Below are 23062 nucleotides of genomic sequence, written 5' to 3'. Positions count from 1 at the left end.
CATGTTAAAATGACAGTTGTAGGTTTTCAGAATCTGCAAAGGCCTGATTCAAAGCTGATTGAAGTAAGTGGACAAGCTCCCATTGACTTCAATGGAGCTGGTTCCAAAGCTGTAAACAACTGAAACAGGTTTGATGGAAGAGAACAACATTTTGCAGGGTATTTCACTTGACTGAAATTGCAACACTTTGGAGAACCATCCCTTTGGGGCCAGACATTCAGAAATGTATCTGTGCAAGGTATGCACAACAGCAGGACTGGTAATTGTGTGCGTGCAAACCTGACAATGTGAGCCTTCGTCATCAGAGGGACTGTAGAAAATGGTGGATTCTTTGTGGGCAGAAATTCTGTGCTGTCATAATGCATGGCATGGGAGGAGAGGTAGACTGATTATTAATTACTGCTCTGGTGGTTTCAGTTTCAGATAAGCACCACTTTAAGAATGAGCAGGTGATGTACAGGTTTCGGTACGATGATGGAACGTATAAACCAAGAAGCGAACTGGAAGATATCATGTCCAAGGTACTCGATCTCCCTTATAGGTTGGAGCCTGATAATAACTCTGAATAATAGTTATACAAAGTGTCTTTTTTACATCTGTTTGGCCATGACCAGCACTATAGCGCACTGTCCAAAGCTAGTAAAACCACTAATTTGTATCATTCTGCCACCATGGTAGTGTAGGAGGCATTCTCCCTCTCATTCCCCATCTTGCCCACTTTTCATGCCATTTTGGATTATTCTATTGATTAGGAGAGAAAACGAGGCCTAGTGATAAATTATTAACATACATAATGGTTGCACCCAAAGCCCCCAGTCAGGATGAGGGTCTGAATTCTGTAAAAACACAATAGGCTAATTTATACTTGCTGAAGCCTCCTTCCAGTTTAAGAGGAGAGGTGATGTAGCAATGGTGTGTAGATATTTAGGGTTTTTTTCTGATACTTACATATATCTAAGGTGAGTTCCAGTGATCCCCATCTGCCCCTCAGTCCGTTATTAATTGGATGGTTTCTTATGGCCTTCACTTCAGAGGTGGTTCTTGAGGAAAGATCAGGAGGAGAAGAGGGGTAATTCCATGGGTAAGAAGCAGCATAGAAGAAGCTGAGCTGGTTGTGTGAGAAGCTGATGTACAAAGCTGCTGTTGCTGGCAGAGCAAAGGAGGTGGGGTGACACAGTAAGAGACAAGTGTGGAAAAGCTGGCAGAGAGGTGAGAAGGTACTTGGAGGTGAAGACAAGAAGTTCACACTTGGTAAAATGAGACTAGGGGAGCAGTGAAGGGGGACTCAAACAGGGGTGTGATTCAATCAGTGATCTTAGCAGCTGCAGTTTGCATGGGCTGGAATGGGGGTGGGTGCTGGAAAGGAGGACGTTAGAGGTAGAGAGCAGAAGTGAAACCTCAGTGCCAGGGATGGGAGAGAGATGGTTGGAAGTGGAAGGGGAAAGAGAGGAGAAGGAGAAGAGTTGCTAGAAACATTTGATGAGAAGATGTTGTCCAGGGCCATACTACTGTAGTTCCAGAGCTGCTATAGCTATTCAATATGGTTTTTAAAAAACACTGGATCTGGTGCATAATTATAAAACCACATTTGTTTTGTTCCTTAGGGTGTGAGGCTCTATTGCCGACTGCATAGTCTTTACACTCCAGTGATAAAGTAAGTTCTGCTTGTCTGTTGTGTCTGTCTTTCTTAAGGGGATAACATGCTGCCATTTGAAATCTTCTCTCTTTCTGTCTATAACCTGTAATGAAACAGTTTGCTCAGTTTATCCAGGCTCCTTTGCTACCATCCCATCTCCACAGCTGGGATTAGCAAAGGTGCTTCTGCTGAAGAACCGTAGAACTGAATTCAGGAGGGCTGGTATCAGGGCCATTCTGGAGTCTGCTCTCTCTACCCATTCATCACAACCCTTAGCTGTAGAGCATTTATTTACCCCAGGTATATTCCTGAGTTTGGGGTTAGAGTGGGCATATTAATAAGTGATGCCTGAATCAGGAGAGATCATGGAGGTGCATCTGTTGCTGTTGCTTGTTGCAGGCAGTATTGTTTGTTTTGTTAAGTTATGTAAACTTACTCAGAGGCTGAAGCAAAGGTCTCATAAAAAATCACGAAGGGATAAATCCTGACTTTGGCAAAAAACTCTTACTGAATTCAGCAAGAGGATAGCCTGGATAGGGGCTTTGGAATTTGACCGTGTGTAAACAAATATCAGCTCAAGGCATAGAACTAATCGAGGTGCACCAGTTAACCTGCTTCCAAGACATGGGATTTTTAACCCTTAATGCCTTAATGGAACGTCCAGATCCGCAATTACTGAAGCCTGTGTCATGAGCCTATTTGAGGTTCGGAATGAAGCGTTTGGATGGCCTGTTCCGCTGCCCATGGTTGAGAATGGAACATTTTCACTCACATGAACTTTCTGTTTTAAGGTTCATACAATTTTGATGACAAAGAATAACCCCTGGGAAAAACAAATATAGGGTATGGTTGGAGTCCCAATTTGATCAGAGTTGACCTCCTGTCCCTGAGTTGCTCAGGAGATGTTCCAAGGCGAAAGATACTTTTGGCATGACAATGCTCTATCTGCAGAATGGACACACGTAATCATAATTCTGCCTAACTGAAGAGACAATTACCCTAGAGGGTGATGCAGCTCTGAGCAGGCAAAGTGGCAATGTATGTGTGTGTTTATGTGTGTGCCTCATCCATTAAGCAAGTAATTCATATGTAAAGTGGAAAAAACTAATAGTAATGTGAGCCAAGAAAAAATGTCCCTGACCTCAGGGTCCCTACAACATCAAATGGATTGTGCTGGATGCAGCAGTCTCATGAGATAATGATCAGCAAGGAAGAAATAACCACCACGAGTCCATCTCGTGGCATTTTAACAATGCACCATTTTTGCTACCAGGAGATTCTCTAGCCATCCTTTTATTTCAAGATTAATCCAAGTTTATGACAGGATGGAATTAAACGGAGTATGACCTGGTACTGTGAAAAATTACAGCCACTGAAAACTTTGGGCTCCCCATGGATAGACTTACACCTTCAACACTCTCAGACTCTTCTTTGAAGCCCACTGTCCTTCAAACAAACTCTTCTTACCATCTGCCCAGGGTGGACTTATGTCTTCCACTCCTGAATCTCTGATCCTCCTGCTTAATGACAAGTCTCAGCCTGTCCCAGCAGGCTGCAGCCTGGCACCATTCAGCTGTTCGTTGCCCCAGTACCCACCTGTACTGCCTTTCGATCACTGCTCTGTCTGGCATCTTCTGATCCTACCATTCCTGCTGTCATAAGCTCCTGGTTGAAGAAGCCCACTTTTCAGAGCATGCTCAACATTCTAACAAGCTGGGAAACCTGCTGAAATTGGAATATCTGGGTGTAAATGCCAAGAAGTATTGTGGGGGAAACAAGAAGTCCCTGATTTTATGACTCTGTGGATATTCCCTCCGTCACAACCCTAATCCGTTCCCTTTACTGAAAACACACTGGCCTCAACACAGCATCTGCCTTTGCAGTTTGTTCCCATCCACCAATGATTTTACAAAGCCTTGAGGCAAAATATGATGGTGCCCCACTGGCAGCAGAGCATGTCTTATTTTGGAGGGTGTTGCCTGAACAGCAAAGTATGTGAGGAGGGCATCTAAAGAGCAAATTGTTAGATTTGTGGAAGACCAGCAATAGATGATTGACCAGCTAATGACGGTAAGGGTCATAGCAGGAGTATTTGTTTATTCCCCTGGCACTAGTGTGTGAGTGGTAGACAATACTTCCCTGTGTTATGGGGGCAGTAGGTATCATGCTACTTTAATTTGTCTGAGGCAGGGCGACTGGCTGCAATTCAGGCGTTCACATAGATATGTTTCCATATTGTGGCCATCATCTGCAGCTGATGTGTCAGTGAGTTTAGGTCCAGACATCCTTCCTGAGAAGCATTTAACTGGCAGCAGTGAGCAACTGGGCCTTGGACCAAGAGCCCAAAGTCAATGAAATGTTAGCCCTTTCATCCCAGTGTCAAAGCTCTCCCTGTACACTGCTGTCCAACATTAAAATGCGAGGAGCCACCTCTCACAATCTGGAAAACCTTATTCATTAGAGCTCAATATTTTCATGCTCTGCTTTATTATTCTGACATTTCCAAGCACATTTGCTCATGATAAGTGAGTGAGAGGGGGAAGGTGCCCACAGAACTGCCACAGCTTTGTGCTGGACTTAGTGCATTACTGGAAGCCAGGCCAAAAAATGTGTGTAAACACTATGGGGAAAGCTTTTGTTCTGAGGACACACATTTCTGGAAATGTCACGTTATTTTTTCAAGTTCTGGAAGTGCTACTTCCCCTTCTAATTTCTTACTCTCTGGGTTATGCAAACATGCAGGTTGGAGTTATTTAAAACAGCCAGACACAGCACAGTCGCATCTGTAGGTGACCAGTAAAGGAAAAATGTGGGTAGGGTGAATTTTAATTTTAGATTTTTCTTCTTTGTCTTTAAAAAATCTTTTGTATAGTTTGGTGCTAATGAAAGGGGCTGAGTTGATAGCACCAGAGAGTAAAATCTTCTCTTAAGCTATAGAACAGGTACGTCCTGGCAGTAGCTGTGAAAGTTTCTCCCACAAAGCTGTGCCAATGGACCTCAAACCTGAATTGGAAGGACCACCTCTGGGTTGAGAGGGAATTCATCCTCCGTGGCCCATTCAGCAGTTGGCCTCTCTGCTGAGACTGCCAACAAGAGAAAACCAATTAATGCAAATTAACTGCAGTAATGCCTTTGCAATGTGGGACTAGGAATTGGATCAAGTTCACCAAACTCATTTCACCCAGGCCAGTGAACAGCCATAAAATGGAAACAGCTTTCATTCACTACTGCCCTGGGATGTATTTAATCCAGTGATCTAAAGGTAAAAGGTTTTATATCCCAATGTCCTGAGCCACCTAATCCCCCTTGCTTTAGAGACTTGAGACAAATTTATTTTCATAAAGACCCAAAGCATCAATTATTTCCATGATCTTGGAACTGGAATGGACAAAACCTCTAAGGAGCAGTGAGTTATAAATGTATCTTTTCTTTGTCTCAGGAATGGTGCTGCTCTAGATGAGAGCAGGAGTGTAGAGGTGCTGGTACATATTAGAAGTCCCCGTACTGGCAGTTATAAAAAACACTGTATTTGATCTCTTCTCCCTGGATATGGTGGGAAACAAAATCTAAATTCCAAGTTTCAGAAAAATGTGGATCTGAAGCTAGACATGTTGTTGATCTGGAATATGTTTCTCATCCAGGCTGTGAGATCTTCCCTAGTTTAAATCTCGGTCCTTTCTTCTAGAAGAGCAGAGTAGCTTCTACTTTTTTTAATTTTATTTAATTTAGTTATGATGCTACACAAAACAGGGATGGTCTAGTTGACCTCATAGGTCTTTCCCATCTATAATTCCTTTTCCTGCAAAAAATACAGATTGTAATAATTTACTAATTTATCCAGCCTAATCGAAATGTGTACATTTTTATACTGATGTTTCTTATTTTCTTTGACCTAAGAGACCGAGACTACCACTTGAAGACCTACAAATCAGTCATCCCTGCCAGTAAACTAGTGGATTGGCTGATTGCACAGGTAGGAAAATGTAGATAAATAGTACTTATGTATATTGCTGTCATGCTATCATTGACAGCTTCTGAGTCGCAAATGCCTGTTCTCACTTCCTGGTGACATTGTAAATAAGAAGAGGGCAGCATTATCTCTTGTAAGTGTAAACAAACTTGTTTGTCTTAGTGATTGGCTGAACAAGAAGTAGGACTGAGTGGACTTGTAAGCTCTGAAGTTTTACATTGTATTGTTTTTGAGTGCAGTTATGTAAAAAAAAGTCTACATTTGTAAATTGCACTTTCACGACAAAGAGATTGCACTACAGTACTTGTATGAGGTGAATTGAAATATACTATTTCTTTTGTTTATCATTTTAACAGTACAAATATTTATAATAAAAATAATATACACTTTGATTTCAATTACAACAGGGAATACAATGTGTATGAAAATGTAGAAAAACATCCAAAATATTTAATAAATTTCAATTGGTATTCTATTGTTTAACAGTGTAATTAAAACTGTGATTAATCACGATTAATTTTTTTAATCGCAATTAATTTTTTTCAGTTAATTGCGTGAGTTAACTGTGATTATTCGACAGCCATAGAACCTGACTCTCCCTTTCATAAAGACACCTTTATTTTAAGTGCTCATTGATGAAAAGCACTATATAAGAGCTAGATATTATTATATTACCAAAGTGATGTAAAAGGGCCTTTGTGTAAATGAGCATCGGGCCTGGAATGTTCTTCTTCGGAAAGGTTCTCTCCAATTGCATTTGACATCTTTTTACATTAAGGAAACAAGTGTGATTGAAGACACACTGTGGGACCCCATTTATCAAATGAAACAGCTGAAGAGGGGCTGCCTATTCCTGCCTAGCAAAGGCAGAAGGAAAGCAGGCAGATTAGAGCTCAGGTTGTTGAATCTGTTCCATGTGGCTTAACAGGGTCCATGGAGAACAGGGGGAAAAGAAGCTGCTGTGGTCAAAGGGGAGCAATTTAATCAATCTAATGCGGCCATGATTGTAGTTAATCACAGTTCTGTAAGCAAGAGGATGACTCAGAGGTCAAAATAAAAGATCAGTCTTAGGTCTGGAGAAAGTGAACTCATTTTTTCCCCTCCTTTTCCTCATTCTATTCGGTTAATCCAGCCTGCAGGTTTGCTGTTCACTGAATTTTCCTTTACACTTCATACATTAGGCTTGAATCATCTGTGTATAGAGGCTAAATTGATGTGTGTGATACGAGAAAAATGTCTGGGGTATTCATTTAGTTAATAGGAACATGGTCAACATTTAACTTCTGCATCTTGGCCTTGGCCCAATTCCCATTCATGTCATTGGGAACATTCCTTTGATTCTAGTGGGAGTTGGATTGAGTCCCAAATTTGCTAAATTAAAAATAAAAAATATGATTTTTTTTCTAACTGGTGGCACTACAAATTCTTCCATGGATATAAAAATCCAGCCGGATTCTTCCTGCTACTTATGTCATTCCTTCCTTTATGAATAGGTCCTATGGAACTTAGTAGTAAATTTTCACTTTTCTATAGTTTTTTTAACTATCCCATAGAATTTAATAGAAAATTGCTTCCATGCTATGGAAACCTATAGGATGGTACAGAAACGTATAGAAAGACAATTATTTTCTATTAAATTCTGCAGGTATTTGATTAGTTTCTCTAGAACCCTAATGCACTTCTGTAGAATTCTATTAGGACTTTTCTATAAGAGCAGTAATAAAGATTGTGTAATTAGAATTTAGCTGGTGGCCTTGTGCATTAAACAGAATAGACTCCCAATTGCTCTTCCATAGCTGTGTTGGCTCTACAGGAATGGAAAAGTGTTTGTATCAATAAAGCAGATGCAACTTCCAGGCATTGAGGGGAGCATATGCAGCATGTTGAATATGGGGGTGATGCCACTTTTATGTGGCCACTTTTCTGACTATAACTATGCTGTAGGATTTTATTGTCCTTGTGATTTCTGACTATAGCTACACTGTAGGATTTTATTGTCATAAGTGCTCTGCATTTATGATAACAACAATCAGATTTCCAGTCAGACAGTCCTACAGAGAGCAGCCTTCCTATGCACTTGCTTGGAATCCTCCCCCCCAGATTGAACTGTTAACTTACAACTGGTCATGCTTTGGATCTTCTACCTAAATATTTAACAGCTGATTTCAATGGGAGCTGCTGGGTGCTCAGCCCTTTGGAAAATCAGTCCACCTTTTAGTTACCCAAATATGGCCATAGGAATTTAACTTTAGGCACCCATTTTTGAAAATCTTGGTTGTGGTGTCTAATGTGATTTCATAATTAAACGCATCACAGAAAAGGGATCTTGGAAAAAATGCACTTTCTGGTTCTGACAAACCCTCTATAGTCAGGATTTTAAGTAGAAAATCATGGTTTGATTTAGAAATGGTGTACAAAAATAGTGGAAGACCATTGTTTCCTTTAGAGTCAATGACCCAGCATAGTACTTGAAGGATGGAATCTGCCTTCTGTTTGTCATTTGGACTGGAAAAGTCAGGGGGATCTTTCACTAATAGAAGAGGCTGTTTTTCATTTCCTTGGCCCTCACAACTATTCTAAAGAGTCAGCAACACAAAGGACTAAGAGCTTTTTTCCTATAAAAGAAATGATATTTTAGCCATCATTTGAGATCCTAAACCCTGCCTCCTACTTGGAGAACATTATATTTTCTTGCATCTGTCAACAGTCAAGCTGAATTTGGTCTTGAGCGACACTTAACTATCTGTACATTTAACCTGTTGCCATTTAAATTTGATACATGCAACAATCCCTTGTGTATCACATGCTCTCAGAATCTGAGCCAACATAGAGCCTAACTGCCTGATTATCAGAGATGCTGAGCACTAGTAGCTCCACTGACATCAATGGGGCTGCAGGTGCTCAGCACCTCTCACTATCAGGCCTATTAAATTGTGCAACTTGGAATACTAGTAATGCATATTCAGTACCAGAGAGTCTTTGTGTGAGAGAGGGATGCTGTGGGATTTCCATAAGCCTGGAGATTTAATACAGAGCTTGCTTGACTTTTCTGTTAGTTATTTCCTGCTCACAATGGCTGGATTTGGTCTCAGTCATCTCCCATTCTGTGTCTAAGGTGTGTTCTGTATTCAACACTAGAACACAGTATTAGCCATGACATTGGAGGGAAAAACATGGCCGATGGGAGATGGGGTATTTATGTCTCATCCCATGGCATGGGGCTAAGTCCTGGAAAATGAAGACTTGTAAGAAAGCCTGTGTTGGGTTTTTCTCCGGTGACCCTCTGTCGGGGAGGGCTTCAGTGGTCATGCCTGAAAGGAGAAATACCTGCTCCAGCATCAGTGATTGCATGGAAATTTATAGATAATCCACTAAGCATTCATGCAGGTGAACAGCTGGATCCTATCACCTTCATGTTCCAACCTCATCTACCTCCCACTGAGAGCTGGCTGAGAAGAGATGAATACGGGCCTTTCCCATAAGAATGAGGGCTGTTGTAGTTGATAGAAGCTTAATAGCTGTAGCTGTGAGGAAAAGGCTCCAACAATCATTCTTGTGCTTTCTTCTGTACCACTATGAGCTGGTCTGTAGAGGCCACTTCCCTGAACTGATCTGTAAAGGCCACTTCCTTCTCCTCCTTCAAATCCCTGCCCAAGATCTGGTTCTATCGTGATGCAAGAAATTAGCCAACTAACAATAGCTTGGTATTGAGTGGCAGTTAAGGAAGGGTGAATGAGGTTCTCACCCATCTTTATAATCCCCAATCCTGGACCAAGCCAAGGGCCAGTTTAGGTTCCAGAGAAACTCACAGCAGCTTCTGGACTTCTCTAAGCCTCCCCCGCCCAAACAGCCCCCAGGAGGCCATTCTAACAGCAAGAGATCTCCATAATGCAAGGGCCATGTCCTTTTCCCTTGGTCACTCCCCTTAACTTGGGAGGGGGAGGGGGCCACAAAGTAGGTGGTGTAGGCTAGCTATGGCGACCCTGTGCCACATAGGGATTCTCCCATATGAGGAGGATGTTCAGATGGTTGGTTTTACATCCCCTTTGCCTCACCAAAGGCGTGCGAAGAGACTGTAACGAGGGCCACAGGCTGAGCCTTGTAATTGTAGATTCTAGACCTATCCGCCCCCCTTTGCATGTTGCTTTGCTTCTTAGACTGTAAGCAGGGCAGGGACTGTCTCCTTACGTGTGCAGACAGCACCTAGCACATTGTGGGTTCTACTGTAATGCAAATAATAATCACCATCCCAAGACAGAGCACCAATGAGAGCATCCCAAAGAGAGTGCTGCTGGGATGCTAAAGGACAGCTCCTTTTGCTCATGGGTAGAACTTTCACCATGGAGGTGTGTTTGTGTGCATCTCTGGGCATTTCCTTCTCTAGTGTGGGCGTGATTCTCAGCTAGTGTAAACTGGCACAGCTCTATTGACTTCTTTGGAATGATGCTGACTTACACTAGCTGAAGCAAAGATTTTCGTAGGCATGTTTGTAGTGGACAAATCATCCCTTCCTGTTAATTCCTCCATTCTCTCCTCCATACCATCCTTTCCTCTGTCTTATCCAAAGTCTTCCTCTATAATTCAGCTTCCATAAGCAACATATTGTCTGCTTGTACATGTAACAGAGGGAAATAAGCATCTTCTAGGCACAGAATTTCCTTAAAGTTACTGAGGAGGTGCTGCTATGTCAGCCCAGGCCATCAGAAGACCACATCTGCAGCAGCAACTGAGCTGGCAGCAAGTAATTTGAGGATCTGGGCACCCTGGAACTGAAGTCTGTGCCCTCTTAAAGTGGGAGCATTACTTCCCAAGGCTTCCCAGCCTAGATAAGGGTCGGAATTGGAATGGAGCTCTTGCAGCTCCCATTGACCTGAATTTGACTTCAGTGTGAGCTGCAAGTGCCCTAAAAATAACAAAAGAATATGCAGAGCTGGGAGCATTCCTGATCGGTCTGCAAAACTGTGCAGAACTGCACCTTGATTTTATAAGAATCACAAGCATCTGCTGGAGACTACATTGGTACTGTCAAAAATCGATTCACTTGTGACCTGAGTCAGAATTTGAATCCAGAGCCCCAGAGATGACAGAGGCTAATCCACCAATAGTTGGTCCACACTCCACCTGGAAAACATTAAGTGGTAATTCTAGGAGAGGAGGTATGAAAGTAAAAGGAAGAATGTAAAGCTGAATGCTGTTACAAAGATCATTCTTCTAGCCCATTGCTTTGACCATGTCACCCCTCTTTGAATCCCTCCACTGGCTCCCCCTTCTCTAGTGCATCAAACATAATCTACTTGTCTTCACTTTCAAAGCCCTCCATGGCCTATCCCTACCCTACCTTACATCTTTTACTCACTACTGAGATGTAGACTCCCACCTCTGATCATAGGTGCTGGAACTAGAGGTTCGGGGAAGGGGGTGCTGCAACACCCCCTGTTTTGAAGTGGTTTCCATTATATCCAGGGTTAGAGTTTGGTTCAGTGCCTCTCAGCACCCCCACTATAAAAATTGTTCCAGCACCCCGCCTCCGATTGGCTCATGATGCCACCCTCCATCACCCCTTGTTAAATTTCCAAATGGGGGCCTTTGTGCTCTCTCCCATGGTGCCCCTCGTGCTTGGGAGGAGCTCCCTGTAAACATCCCCAAAACTAACTCCTCCTCCTCCTTCAAAACCCTCCTGAAAACTCTCCTTTCCAGGGATGTCGACAAAAAAACATAGCCATGGTTTGGCCTCTAGTGTACTGAGAGCACTGCCTACCATGTGTCTCCTTGTTCTCCCATCTGTCTGTCTGTCTGTCTCCATCTGTTGTCTCTTGATTTATACTTAGATTGCAAAGTCTTTGGAATGTCTTTTTGCTCTGTATTTGTACAGTGCCTAGCGCAGTGGGATCCTGATCCATGACAGGGGCTCCTAGGTGCTACTGCAATACAAATAATAACAAAGGGATATTGGGCCTTATTCACCACTATGTTAGCTCATTGTTCCCCGGGGAGTAGCTCCATTGAGTGCAATCCATTGACTACACTGGCATGAAACCAGAGTAACATGGTGGTGTGTTGAGTTTCATGTGCAGTTTCTGCAAGACACACATCTAAAATTATGTGTAGAATGTTAAATGTCTCTCTTTAAGTTTTTTTTATTAGTGCTCTTATTGCAGTTGGAGGGATTGCCAAATACTATTTGGAAATATGCACAGAGGATCCAAAATGCTCTATTTTTAGTTACCTCCTAAATTGAAAAGGTGCTGGTTTTCAAGGGATGTGATCTGAGGCCACGCTAATGTCCTCAGGAGTAGCCAAGTTTGCGTTAGAATCCCCGCACGTGGAGATTTTAATGTGCAGTTGCCTGGAAGAGAACCAGATCCCAAAGGCTAATTTAAGAATGGTGTCAGAAGGCATTTCCCCTTCAATTTATTCACAATTACAGAATTAAATTAGATTTTAAATCCTGGCCTCTATGCAGAATGAACTAGCCATTTAGCCTAAAAAATAAGTCATAGTGGTAGCTGGGAATTGTCACATGGCAGGATGTTGAAACTGAGAAGAGACTTGTAAAGCCCTGAAATTAGTTTAGAGTCAAAAATTGAGTTTAATGTTTATTAATACCTACTGCTTGTGTATCCTTGGACGATTATGAAATAGACTCAGGCAACCCCTGGAGCAGTCACACTGTATCCTGGCAGAGATACAGCCATTGCTTTTTGTTTTGCAGCTACCATGGGTTTTGTCTTGCTGTCAGATAGTGACAGTCACACCATCTCACAGTGAGCAGCATATGCAGAGGATCAGGTAGTAGAAGGGAGGGAGCCTACATGCAAACAAGTCAGGGAAATAGGAACCTACCCTAAGCATGTCAGTCATTCATAGCCAACTGCAGGGTGTGGGCTTGGGGAGTATGGGACCTGTGCTCAAACTGTGGGCTTAATTTGAGTGCTAAATCCGAGGCTGCATGGGTAAGGTCTACAGGGTGGAGCCTCGTCATTCTTCATACATTTTTCATTTGTTGTTTCTTTGTATTTTCTGGAGAACAACCTCTAATGGCTGCAACTGTGGCCTTTATTTTAGAAATAAAGGCACCTCAACAGGGCCTGATCCTGAGAGATGCTGAGCACCCAGAAATCAGTGGGATGTCACTCGGAGCTGTGAACCATACTCTGCACCTTGCAGGGGTTGGCAGCGAGCAAGAGAGGGTGCAGCAGGCACACCTGCAAAAATCTTCCTTTGTGCATGTCAGATAAACTATTGCATATGCAGAATTTGGGCATTTATTGCAAATAACCAATTTTCTGCATGCAAATTACTTTTTAATGATTTGTAACAGGCACATTTTCAGGCACACCTCTTGCACTCTACTTTGAAATGTTGGCTTGAGGGCTTCAAATGATATTTGACTGAGCGAGTCATTTTTTGCAGATTTGGCTGTATGAGAAAACAGAGTACCATAGAAGTTTAATTAAATTCAACCTTTGGGAGTTCACTTGAACTGATTATGCATAGAGAGTTTTCCCTCTCGGTTTAGATATAGATAAAAATCTCGCTCTCCTAAGAATGAGTGGTATTGTCTGGGGCTAATGGGTACTGAACTCAATCTTTATCATGATTGCCGGTAATAAAGCAAAAAGTCTCCACACTGAGGTAATATTATGCGTCTGTGCTTGTAAAACAGCTGCTTTCCAGAGTCCTGGTCTTTTGTCCTCCCAATTCCTGTGGGAGGGAAGGGGTGCTATATATAGGAATGAATGGGATTTGGGGAAAGGGAGGCCTGTTTTAATTGTTTGCTATTGTTCTCTGCCACTCTGCTAATTTCAGAGCTGCAAGCACAGGGAGGGGAAATTGTTTAGATTAGGAAGTAGTCTGAGGTGTAACATTTATCCTCCTGTTTCTAGGGAGACTGTCAGACTCGGGAGGAAGCTGTCGCACTGGGTGTTGGACTCTGCAATAATGGCTTCATGCATCATGGTAATGTATCAATAACCCATCTCATAGCCAATTAACAGAGCTCTCACTTCAATCTCACTAACAAGGGATATCTGCAAATCCCTCTCCTATAGACTGTGCCACACATGCTGATATACAAACAGCTGCAGAGGTCCCGCAGGATCCATCTGAAATGCAGCTATGGGGAATACTGCAGGCACTGAGCCTATTCAGGATGTCTGGGGTAATAGCTCCCCCATAGGGTCCCTGCGTTGATGATACAACGAGGAGTCCGGTGGCACCTTAAAGACTAACAGATTTATTTGGGCAATAATCTGTTAGTCTTTAAGGTGCCACTGGACTTCTTGTTGTGTTTGTGGATACAGACTAACACGGCTACCCCCTGGTACTTGAGACGTTGATGATGTTCATGGTAAGCACTGCAGCACCTAGCCAGTTTAGAGGGGAGATATTTTTCTCACCATGTGTTTCAGTGCCATGTCTGGGCCATCGGAAATGCTGCACATGCTAAGTGCAGTCCTGAGATGTACTTCAGTGGGTCTCAGGAATGACATGACATGCCCTGGTCTAACCTGTGCTGAATCTCTAAACACTAGGCTGAGCTATTCTAAAGGAATTGCCAAATTGCTCAGTCCAGTTCCTGCCTCTTGGAGCTGCCTTGGCAGCCCTCAGAGCTGAGCTGCTGGAGCTGCCAGATTCTCAAGCTCAGCCCTGTGTTTTGAGGTCGGCCCTGCTCTTTAATTTCTCGTGGCTATTTTAGATTGTTTTTGCACCCCCACAGCAGTAAAGATTTGCTCTAAAATAAAAGCACCGGCTGTTTACTGACCCCACATTCTGCCATCTCCCATGTCCTCGTAGTAATCATGATGCAGCATGTGGGAAACCCAGCTGAAATATCCAAAAAACCCAGTGCAATATAGGAGTAGCAATCAGTGAGGAATGTAAAGGAGCATCACTATAATTCCTGCCCCAAAATGACAAGGTACCATCTCTCCAATGGGCATTTTAGATGAGCAAAGCCAGTGGAAATTCACATCGGAGGTAAAAGCATGGATTCTGAGAATTTGTAGCCATTTGGGGCTTTAGAGTTTGAATTAAATTCTCTGCCCCCATTGCCTATCCCTGAAAAGACACTGTAGCAAGCACAGCCTGTCCCCAGAGTCTAACTGCTAACCTCAGTTTATGGAACTGGGGGAACTCACCATGTGGAAACTCACTAGCATGTTCACTCTCTCTCAATTCAGCCAGCGGTATGGCCCCACTCAGGAAACCTGGAGGAAGAGGGACGGGAGGGTCAGATTGTGATACCCTTATTCACATTGCGTAGTCCCTTACTTCTCAAAGAGCCCCAATGATCCTTTCAGAGCAAGGTCCTACTCCACAGGAGCGAGTGTCTCAGAATATGGCCCATCATGAAAAGGAGACAAGTGATGAGCAATCCCCAAGGAAGCCGAGGGTCCAAACTTTCTTCCCTGCCGTCCAGCCTGGTGATTGGGTGCACGGAGACCTGAGCTCAGAGCTGGAAAATATACATTGTAGAGCCCCCATCTCTGGCAGACCCTCAGGGAGTACCCCAGCCAACACCTGGATTTCAGGATACATTGCCTTGCGACAACTGCAGGCTTTTAAATATAGCTATATTCTAAACATATATAAATGAAATGGCTGCAAAAATGTTCATGAAATGTTCCTGGAAAAGGTGAGTCAGGGACTGGAGAGGAGGAGTGTGGAGAGCACCCAGTATTGCTGCTCTGGGCCAGATCAGAGGCTATCTGTAGGTTTCTCTGCAGTGTTTACCCATAGGCTTTAATGAGAACCATCCTTGACATGGCCCTAGAAGATGAAACAGATATTAGGAAACAGACACCACAGCCAAACTGGTTCTGCAGATCCCTGCCAGACAACTGATTAAAAAAGCTGCTGAAGGAAAGAGACTCTGTTGAGAAGTTAATTTACATCTGAGGCCATTTTTTGTTGTGTGGAGCTGACCGGCCTTTGGAAGCCTCACAATGGGCCTGTGTTTACAGATGGGAATTTCTCCAGCTACTGGCTGAAAAAGCAGCCACTGCATCCTCCCTTGAGTATTTCAGATTCTGCACCAATAGCATGAAAAGGTGCCCCATATCTCACTGCAGGGAGAGGCACATTGAATATGAATAAGCAGGAGCCATGGGGATTGGGCATGGTCTCAAAGCTGTAGGGATAGGGATCATGGGGCCCAGCATGGAACTCTTTGGGCACTAGCACCCAGATTTACTCTAGTTTATAAAGCTATTGTTCCACACATACAACAGCCTTCTTCTCTCAGAGCCATATGGTGAAACTCCACTCCCATTTTCAGCTCTCCTGTCCATTCTTAATACCTTCATTCCACATACACTCTGAACCATTATGTGTGGACTCCCCTGCTATCCCTCTAACAAGCAGTTCAAGAGCAATATTGTTCCCAGAGCTGTGAACCCGCCCATTGTCTTCCTCCATGATGCTGATGCCAAGACAGGGAAGTAAACAAATCACATCCATATGTGTTTCAGCTCCATTAGACAAACTGCCAAAGATAAATCAGTATTTGACCAATGAAGAAATGCTAATTCAGTGGGGAAGTAATATTTACTTTCCAGGTTCCAAGTGGTGTTTCCAGTGATGAGACCTATATGAACCAACCATAATACATACCTGCCTAATGCTTGATAATATACTACATAGCACCTTTCTTCTAAGAGGACCCGATGGGCATTACACATGCATCAGAAGCATGTGTGTAGTTTGGGGGTGTCAGAGAGGGCATTGCCCTCCCAAACTGCAAGCCTCAGGCAGGTGCGGAATTTGCCTCTGTCCCCCACACGCAGCCACATTGGTCTGACTGGAGCTGACCCCCAAATATAGAAGTCAGACCATGCCTATGATCAGAAGAACTGAAGATCAGACCAAGATCCACCATGCAGCTTGGAGAGGTGTGCCCAAAGTGTCCTAAATAAATGATTGGCTGGAATTGGGGGGTCAGGATTTTGTTTGGTCTTTGGTTTTCTAAAGGTTGGGGGTATATTTTTAGATTTCCTTCTAACTTGCTCTCTCTCTGTCCATGTGTATGTGTGTGTGTCTTCCACCTTTGGTTTTCAGTCCTGGAGAAGAGTGAATTCAAGGATGAATCCCAATATTTCCGTTTTTATGCTGATGAGGAGATGGAGGGTACAAGTTTCAAGAGCAAGCAGCTGCGTAATGACTTCAAGCTCGTTGAAAACATCCTAGCAAAGCGCCTGCTGGTAAGACAGAGCTGGTCTGGTGTTTGTTTCACATAAAGCCTTGTGTGATCTTTAGCGTTCTAAGAGACTCAATTTATACCACAGTATAGTAGAAAAAAATCAGGGTGGGAAATTATAGACAGTAGCCAGATATTGCAGCTGACTGATTCACTGTGAGACTTCTTTTTCTTGAGAGACAAGATGGGGGAGGTAGATTCAAAAGGAGGCCTTGCATCAAATGGGCTGAAGTTAAACACTGAGTGACATATACAGCATGGTAGAGGTACTTAGGTAAAAGTCAGGTAATTCTCCAAGATTCATGTTTTTAGGAGTCACCATCAGAGTGATTCCAAATAGCTTCAGGCTGGATTCCTATCCAGAACATATCCAGTTCCAGTCTCAGTTCCAATCTCGTGGAAGCCATTTTCCAGGCAATAATATTGTTCTCCACGTTGACTGCCCTTCAAATAGTTATTTCCCATGATTCCCAGTCTGTTAAATACCATCACACTCTTGAGTGCATGTGGACTGCTTTACCCTTGTTTGCACTTGGATGTCATTTGTCCAGAAAACCTCATTTACTGCCAGTGGCCCAGAGTCCATCCTCCTCTCCTGTTGAGCACTGGCAGAATGCAGGAGCAGAAAGCCCAGGTCAATAATGACAAAACAGCTTTGCTGGAAAGGATCCTGAGGCCCATTAAAGGAGGGAAGAGTTTTCCTGGTGGATGGCCAAAATTGTACCCTCCCTGCTGCAGGGAGATCATTCAGTGTTTGTCTTAATGGCTAATTGTGATATTTAAAGCACCATACAATGATGTCCCTCCCTCCTTCTCCCTAAAAATCGTTCACTTACGCAGCCAGTGCTAGTGAACTGTGTGTCTCTGTTCATCCTCCTATAAAGGCATTTGATACAAAGAAGCTGCTAAAGGAATAATTTACTTAACTTGCCAAGAACTTACACTCTGGGCTTGATTCCTGCATTTTGCAAAGCACTCAGAGATCATTTTCATATTCACTCATAGGGAATTGTCATCACTCGAGCTGCTTTGATTTTCTTCCTTGTGGACAGAGGTCCCCGTTTTGAGGAAACAGATTAACCAGCAGACATCTTCCACTTTTCTTCCCCCTTATTTAAAAGTTCTAGTATCTAACAACAGCATTATTTCTACCCCTGAAATAAGGGAGCCTTTTAAAGATCAGCAGTAGACCTGGTTGATCCTACTTTCTGCTAATGTGTTGGGTGTTTATTAGCATTCATCAAAGAGAATAAATTTCAACCTCTTCGGCTGTGCACTTTGTCTGTTTCCTATCGATTACAAGTAGTGTATGACTGAGCACCTAAGTGACATCTGCTCCCTGACTGGGTAACTGAAAGATTTAAAACAGGAGAAATACTTATTACATTACTGTTACTGTAGTTCCTAAACAAGTGTCATTGTGTTAGGCACAAACACAACCCCCTCCCAAAGAGCTAACAGTAAAAAATGAATGATGAATGATGCATAGCAAATAACAAACAGCACGCTTCTTGGTACAGATTTTCAAATTAATAATTATTTGTGCTAAAATTCTGCGCTTCATTGCTATTTACACAAACAAACCAAGAGCTTCCTGAATACTTGTGAAGATCCCACAGATACAAGCACTAGAAATGCATCACATTATTCATGATGACATTCATGCCTCCCTTTTTTGGTTAGAAATAAGGAACTGCTGGAATCCTTGTGCTTCCCTGCCTGCAGAACATCTCCGCCTTGCTCCTCAGGGCTCCCTGTAAGCCACATTGTAGTTAGGGTAACACAGCCTCCGCTCTGCTGGATCTTGTACTGTATCTCTGCAGTGTAACCTGTGTTGCCCAAGGGGAACCAACTCAACTCACTTACCAACTGGTGCTAGGTTTTTCCCCCTTTCCCTATCTTGGACAACCTTGCACTGCAAGGGGAGAAACAACAAGAGCTTTCTGGCCAATGAAAATCACAAATGCCAAAAGAAAGTGATTCCAGGCTGGAAAAAAATGCACTTCAAACAAAGTTTGATATTCATTTATTTATGCAGTTGTTTTTGATTTATGGACATAAATCTTGACATGCTGAAAAAATACACAAAATTCTTTGCATAGTTCAAAAAGAATTAAGGCTTCTCACTGCCTCCAGCTACGGGGATTGTATCCGTGTTGCAGCTTTCCCCTTTTAACTTTTGATCTACACTTCAGCTCATCAGGCCCAGCACTTAAAGAATCAAATTTCAGACAGACAAATGTGCTTGTGGAGATGGACATCCATGAAGGATCCACCAGAAGTTTCACACTCACAGTTCTGTCTATCAGTAGGGGACACCAACTGAGTCAGGATCATTTGTCTCATCTTAAATGAAAGGTGTCAGAACTTTTCCCGTCACTGTAGAGATACTGCCTGCAAATATCATGGGGAACAGCTTCTAAAGCACCTAAGGAGTGCAGTAGGAGCCTAAGTCCCATTTTTCAAAAGGACCTACATCATTCAGGAACCTAGCCACCACTGAAAGTCAATACCAACATTACTGCCTTCTGGCATTGTAGGTGTTTTGGAGAAAGGTGGCATCTAGTGGTCTGAGCACAAGAATGAGGAATACACCTGTGTCCTAATCTAGTTTCTGACATGAGCTCACTGTATAGCCCTAAGCAAGTCACTTAAACATGCTGTGCCTCAGTTTTCCCATCTGCAAAATGAGGATAATACTTATCTGCTGTATCGGTCATATTTAGAAGAGGCTTTGAAACTGAAAGACATTAAATCAAATAATTAATAATAATATCACTTTGAACTTACTCTGTATAGTGTAGCACCCACCCATCCCAGGGTCTCAAGTGTAGGTACTAGGTAGCATTATAACTCATTCATGTTTCTCACTGCAATTTTAAAAGAGCCATTTTAAGGCAACCCCCTTAAATGTGCTGATAAAACTATGGACTTGCAAAACACATTTCTCTTATTCAGAGATTAAATAGTGACTTGCATTGTTAAAATAAAGTCCTGCTCACTCCCTAATAAAATCTCTTCACTGTTTACTCATTCCAGGGGAATTATTCTTATGTCTTGTGCTAATATAAAATGACCTAATTCTGCACAGGTTCTGCAAGAGAGAGGCTGCCTCATTACCTTTCATTAGTCTAGCCTCCCAAAGTCTATTCAGGCTTGAGCATTCAAAATCATTGATTAAAAACATCCTCAGGAACAGAGTCACTAATGAGAGTCTGTCCCAGACGGATCTCTGAACTCCCAAGGAGTTGGGCTGGCAAGTCAATAGAAGAGGCATCTGCCATCCAGGTGTAGCCAGAGGCCATGATAAGGGTATTTTTGAGTGGATTTGGCCACTAAAAACCCCAGCAAACACTGAAGTGAAAACAAGTCTCTCTTATACTGTAAATCTTCCATTGTTAAGTTATTCAGAATGTTCAGTTCACGGTGGAGGTCACGGATCAAAAGGATCTGGGTTTTTGTTGTGTTTTATTTTTTGTGTTTAGTGATTGGCGAAATGTAACACCAAAGACTGTAGTAGCTCAAAGGCTTCCTTGGCAAGGCTTATAGCAGAGCTGGGTTTATGCTGCAAATGTTTTCCCCACTATGTATGTCTGAAGTTTTCAATTAATTCACTTCAACAATGTTCACACTCTCTGTTGAGTTGGATTTCCACAATCATGCAATCAAGTTTTACTCATGTGTATCCTTAGGAGGATTGAATTTAAGATCACACACTTAGGTCAGTATGCATGCAAGGAGCACAGTGACATCTGAGGAACACCTAAAAATACAGTTATTGGGCCAAATTCTGAAAACTGGAACAAAGTCTTAGTAAAAAGGATTTGCCCTGAGGAAACTGAGCTGAAGTGGAAACACAGCAAATGTGAAGAGGGAAATCTTCAGCCTTTTGCGGGCTTCCAAGCCTTCTGACTACATAGGCACCATCAACCGGCGACTGGAAAGTATGTGAGGGGAATAGCAGGTATAACCTTTGCTTCCCTCCCAACACTGGTTTAGCCCATGTGCATTTGTGTACAGAAGATGGCTGAAACAGAGGTTAACCTGGGATAAAGGAAGCCACAAGCTTTCCATTTGGTGTTACTGTTTATTCAGACAGACCATACTGCAATCTGATGTCTTGGCCACTGACAACGGTTTAACATGTGTTTTCCATGTTGGGGGAAAGTCCCCTACCAGATGATTGGGTACTTTCATAGTGCAGTAGGGATATAGTTCCGTGTTCACTGAATCATCTCACTCTTTGTTGTCACCATTTTTTAATGTTGGCTTGTGGCCAAGTTCTGCTGGTCCATCGGGGCACACAGACCCCTTTGATTTCAGTGGGGAGCTGTCCATGGAAATTTGAGGGAGAAACTGATCATTAATGACTTAGATTCTCCTTAGCTTAAAGCTTATACTTTCTGCCTCTCTGTCATATCCCAAATATCCATCTTTGCTTCTGCCAAGAGCCATCCATTAAATAGCGTGGCTCTGTCTGGGAAGATCAGCCCTTAAAGATACAGTCCCCTGTACATATCTATTACACTGATTACATTAAGTAGAGGATCTACAATTTTTTCAGAGCCTGGACCATCTTTTAATAGACACTGTATCATGGACATCGCTCCACCATTCACAGTCATATGACTTCCCTGTGGCACTACAACAATAGCTTATGTGGGAAAGTGTCATACAAGAAATATTTAATTCAGTATTTTTAGCTGCCTTTTAATGGGATTTAGCAGCTAGGAATGAAAGAGGAGCCAGCATCATGTGACCGGCCTGCATTGCATGGACTACTCTGCAGGCCATCGTTGGAAACCTGTGTACGAGAGTGACTAGCAAAACAAAGAACTATATAACTGTTATGATGGACACTGTAGTGGTAACAAGCTGTTGTTGGGAAAGAGTGCAGTCACTAATAAATGGTGATACATGTGCTGGAACTCATATCTCACTTGTTGCAAACAAAGCAGATGTGATAGAAACAAATATAATGGGCTATTTATAGGATATTTCTTCTCCCTGTGTCCTGGCCAAATTCTATTTGAGGATGTTCTGCCTGTCTAAACTTCCCCTGCAATTTCAATTGAATATTCTTCTTTACATCCTGGACTGGATAATTGTGTGATGCTGCTGTTCAATATTAAGCAGCTGCTGTCTTATACTCCCAAAGTGGCTGCATTTCAGGGGTGACAGAAGTGATTCCTGTATATGGAAAGTCTCTTAATTGCTTTGGGATCCTTTGGGATGAAAGGCTGTTCTGTACTGAAATGCAAGGTATTACTATTTCATTATGTGGAAAACACATCACAGCTTTCTTAAAGTGTTGCATAGCAGCAGATGAAGTGAACACTGACTATAGTTTGCATAAATGTTTATAAAAGGGCTTTGGGATTCTTTGGCTTGAAAAGTGGCATAGAAATGTAGGACTATTAGTTTAATCACCATCACTTTCATTGAAAACAATCCACATTAAAAACTTTACAAACAATTCCGTTTGCACTCAGTTTTAGAACTGAGAAGGGCATGAAGGTCATTAGAAAATGACAGGGCATGAAAGAGATTTCCATGTGCAATCAGGGTATTTGCACACAAACTAGACAATCAATGGTGCATAGCTCTTAGTTCTCAGGTTTTGCAAATCAAGACCTCTGTGTACATCTACATAGCGAGCAGCAGCCCACAGCAGTGAGTCTCCGAGCTTTGGCTACAGCACAAAAAATAGCAGTGTAGACATTATAGCTTGGACTGTGAAACCTACAGCTCTCGCTAGGCTTCAGAGCCCAAACTCCAGCCTAAGCTGCAATATCTACACAGCTATTTTTAGCACCGTGGTGCAAGCTCCATGAGCCCGAGTCTGTTGATCTGGGTTTGACACTTGCGGCCGCAGGCTGCTGCTCGCTGTGTAGATGTGCCGTGAATGTTTAAGATACCGGGTCATTTTGTTTCACTATCCACATCTGTCAGAAAGCTGAATATGGTCTTGTCATGCCACATGTGAATGTTCAGAAGGACCCAAGGTTTTGTTCAGAGTAATGGTCATGGGTCACAGAGTGGCAACTTTACCATGTTATCAGGGAATACAAGGATGGTGAGTTAGTGTTGTTTCCAATAAAGCTCTCTGAAATTACCACTATTCCCCAACAACCTGCCTCAGCGCTGTTGGTTGATTTTTCTCCCAAAAGGTTAACACTGCATTTGGCTTTAGCTGCATGACTCCCATTAAAATAAATGGGAATTTTACGGCTGACTCCCCGGTCGGTGCTTTGAAAAT

The 23062-nt window shown here is 42.7% G+C and overlaps 1 protein-coding gene across 2 annotated transcripts in view; it reads left to right on the top strand.

The window, feature by feature from the left end:
• The window catches only part of PREX1 (phosphatidylinositol-3,4,5-trisphosphate dependent Rac exchange factor 1), a 220565-nt gene that overhangs the window by 150699 nt on the left and 46804 nt on the right, over nucleotides 1–23062 (top strand). For both annotated transcript variants that reach the window (XM_039498242.1, XM_039498241.1), the window contains exons 12-16: nucleotides 418–521; nucleotides 1605–1654; nucleotides 5534–5609; nucleotides 13493–13565; nucleotides 16665–16807. In XM_039498242.1, coding sequence (XP_039354176.1) covers nucleotides 418–521; nucleotides 1605–1654; nucleotides 5534–5609; nucleotides 13493–13565; nucleotides 16665–16807 — 446 coding nt within the window. The remainder of the gene's footprint in view (nucleotides 1–417; nucleotides 522–1604; nucleotides 1655–5533; nucleotides 5610–13492; nucleotides 13566–16664; nucleotides 16808–23062) is intronic.

Source organism: Mauremys reevesii, linkage group 13 (assembly GCF_016161935.1).
Source record: "Mauremys reevesii isolate NIE-2019 linkage group 13, ASM1616193v1, whole genome shotgun sequence".
NCBI lineage: Eukaryota > Metazoa > Chordata > Testudines > Geoemydidae > Mauremys > Mauremys reevesii.
The sequence above is the reverse complement of the archived record's forward strand: the minus strand, read 5'-3'. Positions and strand labels throughout refer to the sequence as shown.